Source organism: Cyprinus carpio, chromosome B11 (assembly GCF_018340385.1).
Source record: "Cyprinus carpio isolate SPL01 chromosome B11, ASM1834038v1, whole genome shotgun sequence".
NCBI lineage: Eukaryota > Metazoa > Chordata > Actinopteri > Cypriniformes > Cyprinidae > Cyprinus > Cyprinus carpio.
The window spans coordinates 7,979,543-7,997,722 of record NC_056607.1 but is presented as its reverse complement, the minus strand read 5'-3'; the positions used below and the strand labels follow the sequence as shown (position 1 = coordinate 7,997,722).

Sequence of the window (18,180 nt, the reverse complement as noted above, 5' to 3'; positions counted from 1 at the left end):
CGCAACTTTACCAGTCTATGAAGACACCTTGGCCAGGCACAAAGGAATCAGATGCCACCATCTCTGTGGCCTTGCAGGCCTCCTTGTGAACTCTAATCTCTCTCCTGTCCTCTCCACCCTACCTTATCCCCCTCTTCCCCCATCCTGCAGGGTCGTCCACTTCGGGAGCAGCAGGAACTGGCAGCTGCTGTCATTCAGCGCTGTTATAAGAGGTACAAACAGGTAGGCAGAGACACTCAGAACTCTGTGTGTGTACACTTTTGAGTGGTCAGTTATTAAAGGCTTTACGAGAATGCCTTCAATTCCTTCCTCTCTCTTCCCCAAGCTGACATGGATAGCCTTGAAGGTAAAACTTCTGCTTCATTTACAACCACTACTGCTTTGAACTAGAAGATTGTTAGTGGTGCTTTATCACTTTTACTATTGCTTATATGTAGGGTTATTGATATGAAACAAATTTGTACTAACAAAGATGGATGCTAGTTTAAATAATGCAGCTTGCTAAGAATGGATTAGCTATTTAGCTACTTTTCCTAACTTACCTGACTTCTAAAACAATAAAACTGGCAAAAAATGTCATAGTTCATTAAGATTCAGTCCACGTTTTGAAACTTGAGGCAGTAAGCAACCCCCTAGCTATGACCTAGCACGTTCTGTTGTGCTGTTTTGTGTTCAAAAACATTCAAAACAGCTTAGCAACTGCATAGCAACTGTCAATCATCCACAACACATCTAATTTAATGTTGATGGTGTAGTATGGCAGTGTTGATATTTGTTTTGTATTAGCAAAATGGCTAACAGACTAGTTTGCTACAGATCTCTCTCTCTCTGTCATGTGACAGAAGTTTCTTTGTCTGTCCTCTTGGCAGTATGCACTTTATAAGAAGATGACGCTGGCCGCCATCCTTATCCAGAGTAAATTCCGCAGCTACCACGAACAGAAGAAGTTCCAGCAGAGTCGCAGGGCAGCCATGCTGATCCAGCAATATTACCGCAGCTACAAAGAGCTTGGCCGGCCGAACCCATGCAGCCGAGCCACTGCAGCTGCACTGGTGCAGCAAAAACTCAGGTACAAGAACAGCAATCCTGTAAGGGCTAACCTAGTGGTTGAAGATCGAACAAATCAGATATTATAGAAGTTTTTGTCAAATACTCCTGACATCTGCACGCTCTTATTGGTGTGAGCACTTTGGCGCCTCCAGTGGTCAAGCTAGGTACTGCTTAATGATTCAAAACTTTTCATGTAATACACCACATTTAGTGAAAGTGAAGTGACATACAGCCAAGTATGGTGACCCATACTCAGAATTCGAGCTCTGCATTTAACCCATCCAAAGTGCACACACACACCATGAACACACACCCGGAGCAGTGGGCAGACATTTATGCTGCGGCGCCCAGGGAAAAAGATTTAGAATTAAAATGCCACCCTCATGTATAGAGTTAAGCACTCATCATCCAAGTATAATAGCCAAATAAAAGACATTTTACATGGCCATCACCTTGGAGTTTAGTTCTGAATTGAGTTCCCAAAGTCCATTTGTTTGTACACATGCTTTTACTAAGCAACCTTGTGTGTTCAAGCCTCACAAGGGGTGTTACATGCATTAATTGAGTGTCATTTTGCCATTCTAAAGTGTACTGTCATTTTGGATGAATTGCTAAGTATGTGCCAACACTTAAAATGTGACTCACTGCCAAGTCGACTTTCTAAAGAATGGCAGCATTCGAAACCCTCCTGTTTACTTTAAGAGACAATCTGTTGTTGAAACAGTGCCAGGAAATGATTTACTTCACTAACAGTTTGAGTCCAAGTACACATAGAAGCATGGTTATTTTTGCATGCCATTTGTTGTCTCACAACCTGTTGAAGCAATTGGAGTTTGCCGTTTTCTAGGAGTGCAGCATATTACTTTTGCATACACTTAGAGTTAAGAATTTGAAGAAACCCCTAAATGTTAGGTATTAGCACGCAACATTTGTGCTCTGGACAGTTCCCCGAGTCAGGTTTCTAGTTGAGGGTAGGTGTAATGATATATTTTCCCTGATAGACAATAAAGTGTGCAAGAAAATCCTGTAGATTTGCATTGAAGGATGAACCCTAGCCATATCATAGAGACATGTGGGTGGGCTCTTTGTAACGTTTGAAATAAATCTTTCGCACACCCTAGAATCATAGCATCAATTTGTGCACATGGTTTTTTTTTCTTCTTCCAGAAATGTCTGGTTTGTACAAAACCACTCATGCTGATCATTTTGTTTTAGAAAGTTTACTGACCAAGAGACAAGACCAGGCTGCCAGAAAAATAATGCGGTTTCTCCTGCGGTGCCGTCACAGGTAGGCCAAAGACGAGAACTTCCAGCAAGCGCATTGTGCTCCTTCGGCCCTGTTGTTATTCTAGCATGCACAAACTCACTCTATGGTATACTTGCAGCTTTTAGATGAATCGGTCTTTAATATCCTGTTGTTTAAAAAAGTTAGAGTCACATTTCATAATCTCTCAAGTCATAGGACAGCAACAGAAAAACCTTGGTGTTTTCATGGCTCTGTTAGAAAGCCCTATTGTGTTTGGTCCCATTTCCCCAACCTAACCCAACCTTAGTGTGTACTAATAGCTGTCTGGTGTTGTTTTGCTGTTTACGCAAAGCCCCTTGATGGACCATAGACTATTCAAACGGGTGAGTGCAGCCTTAGTAAATCAGTTTGTTCCCGATTTCTCTTCTTTTTATCTCCCTGTCTCTCCCTTTTCTTTCAGCTTGTTCTTCGTCTATGTAACTTGATTTCAGACTCTGCTGTTCCCTATGACTCTCTCTGTCCTTTCTTACCCTCTTTTCTTTTATCTTATTTTCTCTATTGCTTTATGCCTGCATGCATGACGGCTGACTGGAGCCCGAGTTGACTGAGCCTTAAATGAGAGAGAGAGGACTATAGATCCAGCTAACCAACAAATACAGATGATGCATTAATTGCAAAACTAACCATGCACTCTCTCTCTCTGTCTCTTTTTCTCTCAATCTCTCTTTCAATCCCTCTATCTCCCTAAAGTCTCCTCCATCTCTCTTGTTATGAGGATGCTTATGACAACACTAAGGACTGCTGGGTAGTGCATTTGGCAATTGCATGATGGCTAAAGACATGGAGGCCTTGCTTCTATCAGGGCATGCTTGAAATAACATCCCTTTCTCTTTGGAAGAGGAAATGTCTTGAATGCCTGGCTGCCTGTTTTATACATCTCTTTCAGCTTTTATAAGCTTGATTTGGAGGCTGAGGGTGGGACGGGGGTCAAACTGTGAGCTAACGATGTGTTTAGGGGTTTAAATTGTCTTTAAGATGTTGAATAATAAGTTCTAAATGTAGAAGTATAACATGATGAAAAAATCTAAATATTAAATTAAGTTGAATTTCTGTGATGTATTGTGCATGAATTGTAGGGTTACATATTGTGACTTTTAAAGGTTATACTGTAGTGTTAAGATGGATGCTTTACTTTGGATTATTTTGGATCCTGAGTTTTTGTATATTAATATGTGTTTGCTTTGTAGTCTGATTATAGACTCTTAGATGTAAAAAGTAAATTTCAAAGAAAATTATTTTTTTCCCACAGATTTAAAACATTTACAAAAATGACTTTTGTCCTATACAGCGGCCAAAAAAGTATTTAGACATTTAAATCACACTTAAAAATGTGTGAATGTTGTTGGATTAGATGCAAAATATCCAACCATGTATCATTTGTGCTCAAATCCTGGACAAGAACTACTTTTCTGAGCCATATTTCCTTTGACTTTTGAGCAGCTGGATTGTGGACATGTTCCACTAACATTTAATAACCACAAAGTTCACAAATGTTCATTGTAAACAGTAAATCTACCGTTAAACCTTGTGTTCTGCTTGAAAGGTGTGCTTGTGCTATCTTCCTTTAAAATAATTGACACTTGCTTTGATGTTTTGTTATCTAATGCCATGACATTAAGATGTTTTAAGTGTGACTTAGCTTTTTGAGTCGCTGTATCTGTGTTCTAAATGCTCCTTGAGGCTTTAAAGATCTTTGTCATTTATAGTGGGGGTATATTTGTTGTTCTTTGTTGATGCCAGTGAGGAGACAGTAATGAAACTGGCAGGTGTATTGGTTAATGGTCTGTAATTCCTCTGAGGGCCCAGAATGCTTGTGAACCCTCAGACTAACCCTGCAAAACTCTGTTCTTTTGGTCTATTTTCAGGGTGAAAGAATTGAGAAAGGCCAAGGAACATGAGAGCGCAGCAAAGAGCCCCGTCGCAATGTAACATCTCCGAGCGGACTCTTTCTCTTCATTGCGTTTTTACAAGAGATAAACAATTTACAAAAAAAGCAAAAATTCTTCAGGAAGGGGGACACGGAAGATCATCGGATATGCGACGGTTGAACTCTAGCAGCGTTGTGACTGATTCTGCTCCTGCATTATGTATTTTCTCGCTCCCGGGGAACTGAAATCAAGACTATTGGGGAAATATGACATTATCTTCATGGCATTTTTGCACTCTTCATAGATTTTTTTTCTTTAGATTACAGAAAAAAACAAAAACAAAGGAAGACCAAGGAGCAAAGACTTTTTATTCCGACGAAGCTTGTAAAATATCACGCGACATGAACAGATCAACGTCAGAAAAACGTCATGCTGGAGGCTGCTTCAGATTACATTTTTATATTTTGAAAGGAAAAAAAAAGACAACAATCAACAAGTTTGGGGGGGGGGGCAAAACCTAGAAAATGTAAACCAAAAAAAGGCCTCATTGCAGTGACCATATGCATGCAGAGTATTTGAAATCAGTCTCTCATCTCCACAAATCTTTGTTTTATGACAAATGCTGTCCGTTCATTCAAAGGGAAGCCTTCATATGAATGTAGATGGGGTCAGGGCAAAAATGCTGGGTTTGAAATATCAGTGTCTTACCTTTGTCTTTATGGGTGTTAGGGGACTTCTGACAACAAATTGGGGGATTGAAGTGAAGCCCTCTGGGCTACTGTTTCGTGTGCACTGTTTTCGACTTTCTTATGGGTCCTTTTCTTAATGTCATTTTTGCTGGCCTGACTTTGTGTGTCCTGTGTTTGTTGAATTGAATCTGGATACAGTGCATGTGTTTGAGCAAAATGCTCCTGCATGCTATGTAAATGTTTTTTGTGTTTTATTTTCATTCATTCATATTGGTGATATTGTGGCACCATCAAACTAGACTGTATAAGCCTGTTTGTTTTCGAGTACATTGTTATAAAACCATTATTTTTATATAGTTTAATTATTTATTTATAAGCTTTCTTAACTTTTTTTGCCTTTAGCATTATTGCATTTTTTTTTAATTGTGTGAAGGTTTTAAAAAACTCCTGACCTTTTTTAATGTGAACTGTACTATCCATTGTGCCACAGCGCCAAACGTATATTTGCAAAGGTTATCTTCCATTTTTGTGTGTGTGCGTGTTGTGATACGTTTCTTCATTGTTACTGTTGGTTGATTTCGAAGAGCTCCAGAAAGCCTCCACAAGCTTTCCCGTGGAGTTTCACTGAACATTGCCTTGACTTCTTGACTTTTTGAAGGGTCCCTATACAGAAGCTTCAAAAAAAACTACAAAAATCCATATTTTTGACTATTTAAGTGGTCCCTGTACATATGAAGATGGGTGAAGGAACACTGATAGCCAGAAACTTTTTCCGAAGAGGATTGTATTTAAGAATATATAGTATTTTATTCATAAATTGGATTATAACACATTAAGAGACAAACAAAAAATATATTGTATAGTTTTCTTTGAACGCCCAAGATGTACGGTTTGTAAATATTGTAAATACTGGTTGCGAAGAAGGAGCCATGTGCATGAAACTTTAAGACATTGAGCATAATGTAAAGATCAAATGTAGTGGCAATGGTCTGTAATACGATTTGAACAACTTCACTGGAAGACTTTGTTGAAAATGTTCTTTCACAGAACATTCTCTCAAGCATGACATGATTCACGATAAAACCGTAGATTTAGCGGAAGAGCCAAGCGAATCCATTAGACACAGCAGGATCTTTCTTTTTCAGGGTTAGCGGAAATAAAATAGTATTTTGTTTGGCTTTGTTTTAACCGATGGTGACCAGTCATGTGAATGCTACAGGACTTAAATAAGCTATTCCTTTGAGAAGTATTGGAAGAATTAGTATTGAATGAGCAAACTTCACTCACACACCCAACAGTTACAGCTGAGGTTTCTACGATACATGGGGATGAAATGTCTCCACGGTTTTGTCTTGTATACCATTACTAGAAAGTGTACTCACATTTTATCGTCTTGAACTCATCGTGAACAATGGTATTGGATGGAGTCAGGAGGTTAAACGCAGGTCATGTAATTAAAAAGGATGTTGACGTGAGGGTTGTGAATGGTTATTTCCAGCAGGCGATTTCCATACACGTGCTTACATGCGAGAATCAAACACTGAGAGGCCACGAAAACGGTCATGGATACATATTGTGAATGTAGCTCAAAACACGTATGTTTCGACTGCCATGTTCATAGCTTTCTTTTTGATTGTTTCTTCATTTCTTGGGGGGCTGCTACCAACTTTCAAAACCCCATGGTTGAGTCACACCGAATCATATTGATTTCTGTCGTACGTTTTGTTTTTCGTTTGCGCTCGTGCCAGCTATATAGAAATAAGCGTCTTTCACAGATTTCCCTGAAAGAAATTTGAGACTGACCCCCTGAACTTCCAAAGCGATTTCAGCTGATGAGAGGCATCATTTTAACTTACACCAGCACATTTAGCCTGTTAAAGAAAGCAAGGACGAGGAAAGAATGTGGTGCTTATCTGCTGAAATGTAGTTTTATTTCTATTCCCCACATGTAGATCCATTGTTTTAGAAGTTAAATGTTTCCTCATGATCTCAGAGACTCAGTATCAGTATTATTATAGAAAGTGCCTAAAACATTCAACCGATATCAGGAGTGTGTCGTTCCTAAAGTTGTTCCATATGAACCAGTTGCTCATTTTTTAACGGTATGCAACGCTAAAGGCTAGTTTTACTGTCCAAACAGGAGCCCAGGTCTGTTTTCTCCTCTCACACCCTTTTCACTCCTTAAACACGGACACAGAGTGTGAAGGCACCTTTCATTTTGAGTTTTTTTTTGTCGCCTGCTCATTCTGATTATATCTCCACAAAGCGACTTTGAGTGACCCAGTAACATACTATGCATGCTTTCATTATTTCTTTCATTTTGTATACTTTTCTTTCTCTTTTTCCATGTCAGATCTAAACTGGGCCAGAAAAGTAGGACACGCTCAGTGTAGTTGGCGCATTATGTTATAACTCCATCCGGTTGTTAGTTTCAAGTCAGAGCACAACTCCAAGCAAAGGTGGCCGCCCTTTACATCCCTTTCCTTTTCCGGCCCGACTTGAAACTTCAGGAAATCATACGCGAAAGTCCTCAGTATCCACCAGGAAAAGCTGTTTATGGATCACCAGGTATATGTATCTCAGTTTGGGTCATTCATCTTAGGCAAGGGAAAAATCTGCCTCCCTTTTGTAGTTTTACTCAGGGTGCTAAAACAGGGAGATGGTGTTTAGCATGGAGACTAGATTAGGCTATAGGTTAAGTCTCCAGGTTCAGCTCAGAATCAACAGGAGAAACCACTGGGAATATGTACTTCCATATGTACGTTCGCTTTGTTACAAAACCACTGCTTTCAGAGACAGACCGCCACTCGGGTAACAGGATAGACTATGTTTATAGAGTTTTTAGACCATTTTTCCAAAACTGAGCAGGTATCATTGTTCGTGCAGGTATCACCGCTCATTTAGTATTGCCATATCCCCATGGGATTGGGAATGCATAAGTATACCTCAGCGCCAAATACCTTCAGAATAAGGTGGGAGATCCCGTCCTCTTATGAAACAGCTCAACATACGTGCATCCGGATCATGCTTTCCGTATTTTTGTGTCAGATAAGAGAAATATGCACTTTGTACAGCTCACCATCTGAGCCCTGGTACGTTGTAAGCGCGTCTGTGAGTGTGCTTTATCTCGACGGATGACCACATGAGACCACAGTGAAGGTTATAGCAAAACGAGGGAAAACAATATACTGGTGCAGTTGGAAGTTTGTACGATGTCCTAAATCCTCTCTTTGGAGCTCCGGAAATGCAGGTTGGGCTTAAACAGAACTGAAAATCCACTCGATTATAAGCTTTTCACTTACAAGTACAGAGCAATAAACACTTTGTTGTAGACAAGCTCTTTAGGTTGAAAGAATATGGATAAGTCAAACATAAAAAAATAAATAAAAATAGAAAGAAAGAAAAACAAACAAAAAAACATTGGGACATGCTTAGTTCACTTCCTCTTATGCAATTACAGGTACACAGAGAGAGGTGTTCAGTGGTCTGTGGACATTGAGTTCATATTTCCCAGCCCTAATGCACGTTTTCATCATTTTAAAATGAAGAATAGAAAAAAAAAGATAAAACATGAGCCCATATTTCTAACAAGGCAGTGGGCTTTCAACACTCTGCATGTGAAGCTAGTATTAGACCTCTGTTTTCCCCTCTATATCTCTCTCTTTCTCCTTCATACCTGCTTTGTGCTCCTCGTATCTTTCTCCTCCTTTTCCTCCTCTGATGAGTTCTGCCTCATGTGCTGCTTTCTCGGCCGTCTCCCTCTTTCTGTCCTTCTTGTGAGTTTTATTTATTTACTTCGATTTATTTTTAGTATTATTTTTTGTTTTGTAACTGTGCATGTGAGAGCATCACTGAATTGTTGGCTATGTTTTAAAAAATGAATAAATAAATAAATATTCAGCTGCTGAAGCCATGCAAAACATTTTGAATTGCCCTTAAAATATGGAAAATGTTTTCTGAATGCTTTATATAATTTCTGCTGTAAAATAAAATCTTAAAAGAAACTGTGCTCTTGTTGTTCCTGTTTTCTGCAACTTTCTGTTTTTGTTGTGCATAATATGATTTCTGAACTCCCTCTGCTCTGAAAGTTCATACAAACACACAATCTCAGTTCCTTTCTCATTACTGACAAGATTAAAAAAATAAATCAAGTTTACCATTTTAAATTATATATTTATAACAATACAGAAACATTCAGTATGAACTTACAGTTAACATTAACTATTACATTTATATTTGTATAATTATGGTATAATTATAATTGTATATAAATATTTAATTATTACATAAATAATAATTATATATTTATATAATTATTTATATAATTATATAAGTATATTATGGTAAATATAAATGCTTAAATTTATTTTTGTTAAATATAAGAATTTATTTACATATTTATTTATTATTTTATAGAAACTAGCAATATACTATCCAAAATATTATAGATTTTAATCTGTATATTCATTTATATATTCATGAGTATTTTATGCAAATACTAATATGAAAAGTCATTGGTGACTCGTGTCTGGAGTCCCTTCCCTCTGTGCGCGCTCACGGTAGAAGCGTTTAGTATCAGCGGGGCCTTCACAAATCACACATCAACTCAACTATCAAGCATGTAAGTAAAACTACACAACCATCACTCACACAATACCCATGTGATATCTCGTGTTTTATATATGTTCCTGAATATAGGTGAATATCAGCCCTGTATGTAAATATGTAAAGTTTGTGTTCTGCTAATGGGTGTGAATCTATGGTGTGAATGCGGCTAAAGCAACAAGTTAGCTTAGCGTTAGCTTCCTGGCTTGATACCGACTTTTATTAATTTTCAATCTTTAATTCTAGTCCATTCTAGCTGGGATCAGTGCATATGACGCTGTCAGTTTAGTTTATTGTTAATTCGAGAGTTTTAAAGAGTTTTGGTGTGTTTCTGTATCCGCTATCGTGCTAATGGCTAACAGTTTGTTTCTGACTGATAACAAAGTTTGTGGAAAGTTGAAACTCGAAACAAGCTCGAACTATAGACATTTTGCCATAATAATAATAGATTTGGCTTGCATTAGTTGTAAACTTTATTGTCTTTTATGACTGGAATGCGGATATATTGTGCTGTTAGTAAAATTGCGGCGAAAACTTAAAATAAACAGTTAACTTAACGTTAAATTTGCCTAACTGAAGATCATTTCACATAATTTAATTTAAATAATGTTATAAACTGATATTGTTGGTGACATGCGATCAACTGCAACTATAAACAGTAACTTTATATACGTTTATATTAATTATAAGAACTATATTCATGTTTAGTCAAATATGTTTTAATCTGTTGGTTAGGATGTTTACATGAGAATAATTTCCTTCCCCACGTAATTTAAACATCTTAGCTCTAATCAGCTTACAACTATTTTATATGATGCTTAATGGAGAAATAATGTACTTTGAATGTTAAATGTTCATATTAAATGCATATTAAGCATTGCTTTATGATGTTGTTATTAGTTTAGTAATGAACATTACTTATAAACTAGTCACCTTTTATGAAACTAGTGAGACATTTGTGACCTTTTGAACGTTTTGTGTTTCTGTCCCTTTGTGAATCACAGATACAGATCAGTGCACAGCTGTAAACAGTCATTCAGAGGTTGAACACCTCTTCATCTTTTAGTCATGTGGCAGTTGTGCTGTGTATGTAGGTTAGATATGCTACACCTCTTAAGAGACTGATAACCTCAGTACATCTTCTGTTCTGTTCCACTGAAAGCCGAGTGTGAACTTACTGATACTGACCTCCTGTCTGTGATGGAGAGTGATGCTGATAAAATACAGAGCTGCTGCGTCTATATCGGTTTTGTCCTTAAAAATCACCCGTGCTCTGGATGTTATTGACATGATGGCATTTAATGCTGGATGTCATGTACAGCTTTAAACATGACACAGATGTCTCACACATTCATTGCAGAGAATCTATCACTGAGCAATTGATGTAATTAATTGATGAAATTGACTGTTTCTTTAAATTTTTATTTTTTTAAATAGATTTTTCTATATTATTTAAAACTAAAGTGTCAGATCGTGATTAAGCGTCCGATTGACACCTTAATGAATAGAGGTGGGATTTGTGTAATATTCATAAAGAAAAGCGTATAATGTGTCATACTGCTGGGGGATTTGAGCAGTGGGATTTCTGCCTCGATCACATGATCTGAAGGCTTGTGGAACCTTCCACGTCTGGTTGTGGAATGTTTGTGTTTGTCTTTGCTCCTGGTGGTTCTCTCTTATTGTCTTTATTCTAAGAAGGTTTAAAATGTTATCCACAGCATTAGACGGCAGCGAAGTCTGGCTCGAGGCCTTTCACATGATAGTGATTTTCTTTTACTAATGTATTCTGAAATGAACTCGACAGACACTTTAACACCAGATTAAAAGTCATTAAGCAAAAATGGCTCAGTTAATTGTGCAACATTGCAAAGAGAGATTTTGCTATCTGATGCAGTGACTTTCAGACAGTCTTAAATGTGCAAATACATTTTGGGCCGCTGTAAATCAGAATCAAGCCAAAGTCGGTGGAAATCTCTTTATGCTGTTTGCATATATATGACGGTTTCAAAAGGCTTTCATTGTGCACACTTGTGCACAGTGTGTTAGATGTTTACAGTTTGAGCTTGCTGAACGTTATACCTCCTGTTTTCTTTTGTTGTGTTTTCACACCACTTTGTGGTCTTACCTGTACTTCCTCTTTCATAAGTGTTTGTTGAAAAGAGCACTTCATGTTTGGCTATGTGTCTTGTGCAAATGCACACTTTTAAAAATAAAGGTTCCTTGTTGGCCTCTGTGGTCCTATAAAGAACCTTTAATTTCCATAGAACATTTCTATTCCAGAAGGTTGTATATAGTGGAAAAAAGGTTCTTTCACTAAAGAACTGTTCACTGAAGGAAACCAAACTGACTCTATGGCAGTCATACTGTGGCCTCCCTTTTGAAATCTTATTTAAAAGTGCAGTCTTTGTGCCACTAGGTGGCAGTACAATATTACATGCTGTTTGCCACACTAGATTTCTATTAGAATGACATAACAGGACATTTATGTGCTTAACAGATGCTTTGTGACTAAATGAACTTGCAATACACAGCCCAAATCACATTAGAAGCAAGTAAAGAGTATGTTATGCTAGACCTTATTCACTTAAAAAATTAAATACTGACTGGCTGCTCAAGTCTTTCTTGTTTGCCAGCACTTTTCCAGCTAACATGATGTCATTTTTCTTTTTTTTTTCTTTTTTTTGTTTCAATAAAATGTGAAATGTAATACGGTTTTCTCTGTCTGTCATAGGTCCGCCCCGAGTGCAGATGGCTCTGGTTCTGCTGGGATGTCTGGGGGTAACCGCAGACTGCAGCAGACACAGGCACAGGTGGAAGAGGTAAGAGGACACACCTGACACCATTTCCCAGTGTTCTTGGATGGATGGCCGTAAATAGTCGACTTGACTTCCGTCTATCAGTGTGATGCGATCTTCTCAGGGATGGTTTCTTTGTGATGTGAACAGTTACATAATCACAGGACAGCTGATGACAGTTGCAAGATGTACAGTGACTAACGTGCTCATTGAATATTTAAATGAGCTTTTAGACTGTTGCAGACATGACATGATATTATCACTGTAAAGCTATAATGATATGTGACCTTACACCACAAAACCAGTCATACGTAGCAAAGGTATATTTGTAGCAAAAGCCAACAATACATTGTATGGGTCAAAATAATCAATTTTTATTTTATGCCAAAAGCCTCTGTGAGCACCAGAGACTACTTTGAAAAAACATAAAAGTCAAATCCTACCAACCGTGAAGTGGTAGTGTTTGTATACATGTATAAATACATATATTACATTTGATTTAAGGTAAATTATATGGAATTTAAATTGCATATAATGTTACAGAAGGTGCTTCTTTCTCTTTCACTCTCTCTCTTTTGTTTCTGTGCGACTCCTCCCTAAAGTGTGCAGCGTAATCCGTCGGCAGTTTTTCCACATCTCTTCTGTAGTTCACCGCGGTCATATTCATGATTTCTGTTAAAGGAAAGTTATACCAGGACATATGTAGGTCTCTGCGCACTTTACGCCCGTTGACCTCTCCCATCAGACGTCTTCGTTCAGTCTGCCGTGAGCTCATAGGCTGCCGGCTGGTTATGTAACACCCCCTCACTATGGTTATGCAAGTGAAACATGGATCTGCACACGCTGGCTCCCATCCCACACTGTTCTCTCTTAAAGGGGCGGAGCTACGTCATCCTGCAACAGGGTTTGTGGAGCACTAGAGCATATATGAGGAGGCTACGTTTGTGTGCTGTTGCCATTGACTCTGTTATGTAATTCTATTATAACAGGGTTTTTTTCATGCTTTCCATTACTTAAAACATCAGCTGAAGACGCAAGGATTGATCACATCGGATATAAGCAACAGGATATGATGTCATTCTCTAGGGCTTGTGTTTTTGATAAACAATAAATCAGAAATACATAAACTCAAAGCATATATTTTGTAGATCAAAGTGTTAGTGGTAATTTAGGCTAAAAAAAAAATGCATTAAATTCATCCTAGTAGGAAAGCAGATTGATTCTCATCAAGTCCAGAGTTTATATATTGACTCCTTAAACGCAGTCATAGTTGCAGTCACATACATGGACATGCAAAACTTTTATGAGTCATTGTTTCTTTGTCATTCTATTTTAATCAGTTTGTTGCTGAGTGGTATTAGAGGGAGGGATGTTCTCAATCTGAGGAAAAAAAGATGTATAGAAAATTCCCCACAGACAAGAGGAATCAGTAGTGTTCATGGTGTTTTCCAGAAAGAACATTTTAAATGCAGAAGATACTTGTTTACAATTAGGAGTATATTAGCATATACACAGACTACTGTTTATATCAATGTTAAAAGTCTCTTCTACTCAACAAGACTGCATTTGTTTGATCAGATAATAAAATATAGTAAAATTGTGAAATATTATAATTTTAAATAAAGGTTTTTTACTGTAATATATTTCAAAATGTAATTGATTACTGTGATCAAAGCGTCATTACTCCAAATGTTATTACAATTTCAAAGATCTGTTTTCTATTTGAAGACATTTTAAAATGTATTTTATTCTTTTGATGCAAAGCTGAATTTTCAGCATCATTACTGCAGTCTTCAGTGTCACATGATCCTTCAGAAATCATTCTAATATCTTGATTTGCATCTCAACAAACATTTCTTATAAAAAACCTTTGTGCTGCTTCAAAATTTTGTCTAAATTAATTTTTTTCGGTGTTCTTTTATGAACATAAAATATTAAAAGAACACCATTTTGTAATAGAAATATTTTGCAACATTATAAATGGCACTTTCAGACAATGTGTCATTTGATGCATCACTGACTCCAAACGTATCTATATGTATGAAGTCACAAAGCTGCAGATGCTGGATGTGTTTATAGACCAAACTATAATAACTCTGGCACAGACTGGTTTCCCAAATGTTGGATAATCCTAAGAAAATGTTTATCTATCCTTAACCTAGTTGGACAAATCTTGCCTCAAACTATATGTGTATTTTGTATTCTCTTTTTGTTGTTGTTTTTACCAACAAAACATTTGTCTTGGGTAGGTAGTTCTATGAAATCTCATTGGTCCAAAGTCTTACTCTGTCCTACTTTATATCAAATATGGTCAGATTTGCTGTGATTTTGTTGTGTCCCGCAGCATTTTTGCTTGCAGTGCGAACAGACAAATGTTGCTGGAAACGTGTTCTAACTGGTTGCGTTTCTGTGTTTCTCTTAGTGCTTTTAGTTTTAAATGCTAACCACTAAACTCCATGTTCCTGCTGACTGTCTGGTTTTAAGAAGTCTCCAGCCATCCTGCCAAAAGTCTCACATAGTTAAACTGATTAAAAGACCTGCTCCGGTGTTCAGACAGCTGTTTGTTTACACACGGCACGATTCCTTCACCTTGATTACTTTTCCAGCACTTGGCAACACTGTTCCTAGTTTTTTTAAGAATCCTGTAACAGGAATCCTCTCGTTCCTCTAGGTGGTGGACATCATGAGAGTGAATGTCGATAAGGTCCTGGAACGAGACCAGAAGCTGTCCGATTTGGATGATCGTGCCGATGCCCTGCAGGCCGGTGCTTCCCAGTTTGAGACCAGTGCTGCCAAACTCAAGAGGAAATACTGGTGGAAGAACTGCAAGGTAACACAAAGAGACCATATCATTTTTCTCATATCTCATTTAGTTTAAATCCATTCTTTAAATATGAAGGCTTCAGAGATGATTGGGTATTTTCCAGAAAATAAGCCTATTGAATTGGCTAAAGGTCATTGCATTTACATTTAAAAAAGAAAAGAAAACCATTTCTATACTAAAAATATAAAAAGGCACAAAAGTATTGCAGAGTGGTCCCATGCAACATGTGCTGTATTCCAAGTGTTGTGTGGGTATACAATAGGGTTTGGTGAGAAACGAATGAAAATTTAACGCTATTAAAGGAAAATCTTGACTTGGCCATTTGTCTCTGTGCACGACTGCGCTTTAATGAAACTCTATAGTGCCACAGTTCACTTCAGCGCACAAGTTGTGAAAAATCAAGATTAAGAAGATTAATCTAAGAAAAAAAAAAAGGATAACATTTGAACTTAAGGCACTATATGACAAAGTGTATTGTTTGTTGTCTTTACAGATGTGGGCCATTTTGATAGCTGTGGTTTTGATCATTATTGTCATCATTATCAGTAAGTATTAAAGGGTTCACAGCCTCTTTAACTCCCTTACATGGGCCTGCGATTTAAGAGTTTGAAGAATTTACTTGATTATTATTAAATACATAGTAGTTTAAAATTAATTCAAACCTGCTCTTTTTTTCCTCTCTCTCTATTTCAGTCTGGTCGCAGTCATAAAAACTAAAATCTGGTTATGATTGGAGGAGAAGATCAGGATATGAAGGAGTATCACCTTCGGAAAGAAGAGAGAAATAATGAATGATTGCTCTTCCAATACGTTCTAACCTGCTGATTTTCAAAAGCATATCTTGTAAACTATCCTCAATGTTTTTTTTCTTTTTATATGTTTTGTTTTTAATGACTGGGATTTGAATATGTTCCTGAATGCCATTTCCAGAATACATCTAACACACTCCTCTGTGCAAATCAGTGACAGTGTACAGGTTACAGAATGATCCATAACCATAACACACATGCTTTCATGATAACATGAGGCCAAAACGTATTGACCAAAACTCTTTTTGTGAAAGCCATTTGCCAACATCTGATCTCATTGATGAATCCCTCATGGACTCTTGTGATGGACGGCCATGATCAGACACTCTTGTTTTGGCCGCGTCAGAGTCTTTCTGGGCCAACGAGACAAAAGAGCCTTTCCTGAACAAGCACAGACGTGCCTTTAAACAACTCCACTGCCATCCTGTAACAACAGCACAGAACTTTGCTCTGATTTTACTCAGAATAGCTGCACAAAAATTATATATATACAAGTTTGCGATATTATTAAAAGATTGAATTTGAAAGTGATAATTCACTAATAATTTAACTGCATTATACATATTGCCTTATGTAGAAATAGTTTGCTTGGAAATATCTTTGCTTAATGAGGATTTCAGTAGTATTTTGGTGTTTTCTTCACCTCTCGCTCACGGTGCCAAAACATTTGTTTATTGGAGCTTTTTTGTATGTTTCACATGTGTATAAATTGTAAACAAGTGCAATTCTATGCTTGTGGCCTTACTAACTGTTAAGAATGTTGAATTGCCCATGTTGGCTCAATAAAACACGGATTTAACATCCTTAAGTGTATATAAATAGTTTTTATTGCTTTTACTCACAAAGGCCGCATGGATTACAGTAGCTGTTGTTCCAAATCACTGTATTCAGAGATTGTCTTCAAGGAGAAGGGTGTTCTAATGTTGCCTTTGTGCTGGTTTAATCCAGCTTGCAATCATCTTTCAAGACAGAAGTGCACGACATGTAACTGAACCGGCCCTTGTCTCTCAGAACAGCTGTTGACTGAGGGGTTTCAGCAGAAAGAGGTTTCTTTCTGGCCATTTTTGAAACCAAACTTGAAATTTATAAAGTGTTCTCAATACTTGCGCGCAAAATCAAAAGACATTGTATAGTGATTAAGATAATAAAGGCTTTTCTGTACTGAATTAAAACACTAGAATGATTTCTTAAGGATGAAGTCAAATAAAAAAGTGCTTCTTCAGTGAACACAGGCAGACTTGCTTTCAAAAAAGCCAGCTATTGTGGAAGCCTGTTTCCACCACAGGATAAAAAATAAAAATCTGAGAAAAAAAGTAAGAATTGCAGGATATAAACAAGGAAGAATCTTGAAATATAAATTCTGACTTTTTCTCGCAATTCCAAATTAAATTTTTGCAGTTCAGTTTTTTTTCTCTGAATTCCGAGTTTACACCTCACTATTCTGTTTTTTTTTTTTCGATATAAAAAAGGTAATTGCCACTTCTCAGAATTGCGTGATGCTCAATTTTGAGTTTGTATCTCGCAGTTCCTTTTTTTTTCTTGCAATACTGAAAAAAAAGTCAGAATTGAGAGATAAAAAATATGAGTTTCCTTTTTTTTATTATTAATTATTTATTTATTTATCCATGCATCCCAAGGAAACAAGCACCTATCTGTATCCATCTGTCTGGATAGACATTAAGCAGACAACTATCTCAAATCTGCCTCTAGGATAGTAAAGACTAAACCCAAATAAAATAATAATAATAATTTCCCAATGCCCCTTTAAATGGCACATAAAACAGTACCTTTAGTGCATGTACAGACGTCGAAATATAAATATATGAATGTTAAAAATGTATATGTGTGTTAAAAACTACAAAATATTGATTTGTGTTAAATAACAGCCTCCCTACTAACAATTCTTGGTTCCCAGAACGTTCTGGGAACGTTAGTTTTTTTGGTTTTTTTTAAATAACCAAACGGGAACCAAAAACTAACGTTAGGGGAACGTTCTGTGTTTGCTGGGCTACTATAAAATGTTGAATCCTCTATTGATGTTGAATGTGTTTATCAGCCACAGTTATGAATTACTATTTAACTATAACTATTTAAAATGTTATCATCACAGTAAGCTACTTTTTTGGTTCAAATCCTAACAGTAACGAAATTTTACTCTTTTCAGTTACTTATTTAACAATAAGTACAAGTAAAAAAAGGGCCCGAAAATTTTAATCGCATTGCGAATTTTCTCC

The 18,180-nt window shown here is 37.0% G+C and overlaps 2 protein-coding genes across 7 annotated transcripts in view; both read left to right on the top strand.

The window, feature by feature from the left end:
- camta1b (calmodulin binding transcription activator 1b) overlaps positions 1-8,465 on the top strand; it is a 272,952-nt gene extending 264,487 nt beyond the window's left edge. For 3 of the 6 annotated variants that reach the window (XM_042733745.1, XM_042733741.1, XM_042733744.1), the window contains 6 exons: positions 151-222; positions 326-346; positions 870-1,069; positions 2,267-2,338; positions 2,649-2,679; positions 4,222-8,465. In XM_042733745.1, coding sequence (XP_042589679.1) covers positions 151-222; positions 326-346; positions 870-1,069; positions 2,267-2,338; positions 2,649-2,679; positions 4,222-4,254 — 429 coding nt within the window. In that variant the 3' untranslated portion in view covers positions 4,255-8,465. Of the gene's footprint in view, positions 1-150; positions 223-325; positions 347-869; positions 1,070-2,265; positions 2,339-2,648; positions 2,680-3,046; positions 3,102-4,221 lie in introns of all 6 variants that reach the window. The other 3 variants (XM_042733742.1, XM_042733743.1, XM_042733746.1) reach the window with 3 other exon arrangements.
- Positions 8,466-9,404: 939 nt separating this feature from the next.
- vamp3 (vesicle-associated membrane protein 3 (cellubrevin)) lies at positions 9,405-16,749 on the top strand. Its single transcript, XM_042733740.1, has 5 exons — positions 9,405-9,534; positions 12,250-12,337; positions 14,985-15,143; positions 15,631-15,682; positions 15,831-16,749. Coding segments are annotated over exons 1-5 (318 nt in total). The 5' UTR covers positions 9,405-9,532; the 3' UTR covers positions 15,848-16,749.
- Positions 16,750-18,180: the final 1,431 nt, after the last annotated feature.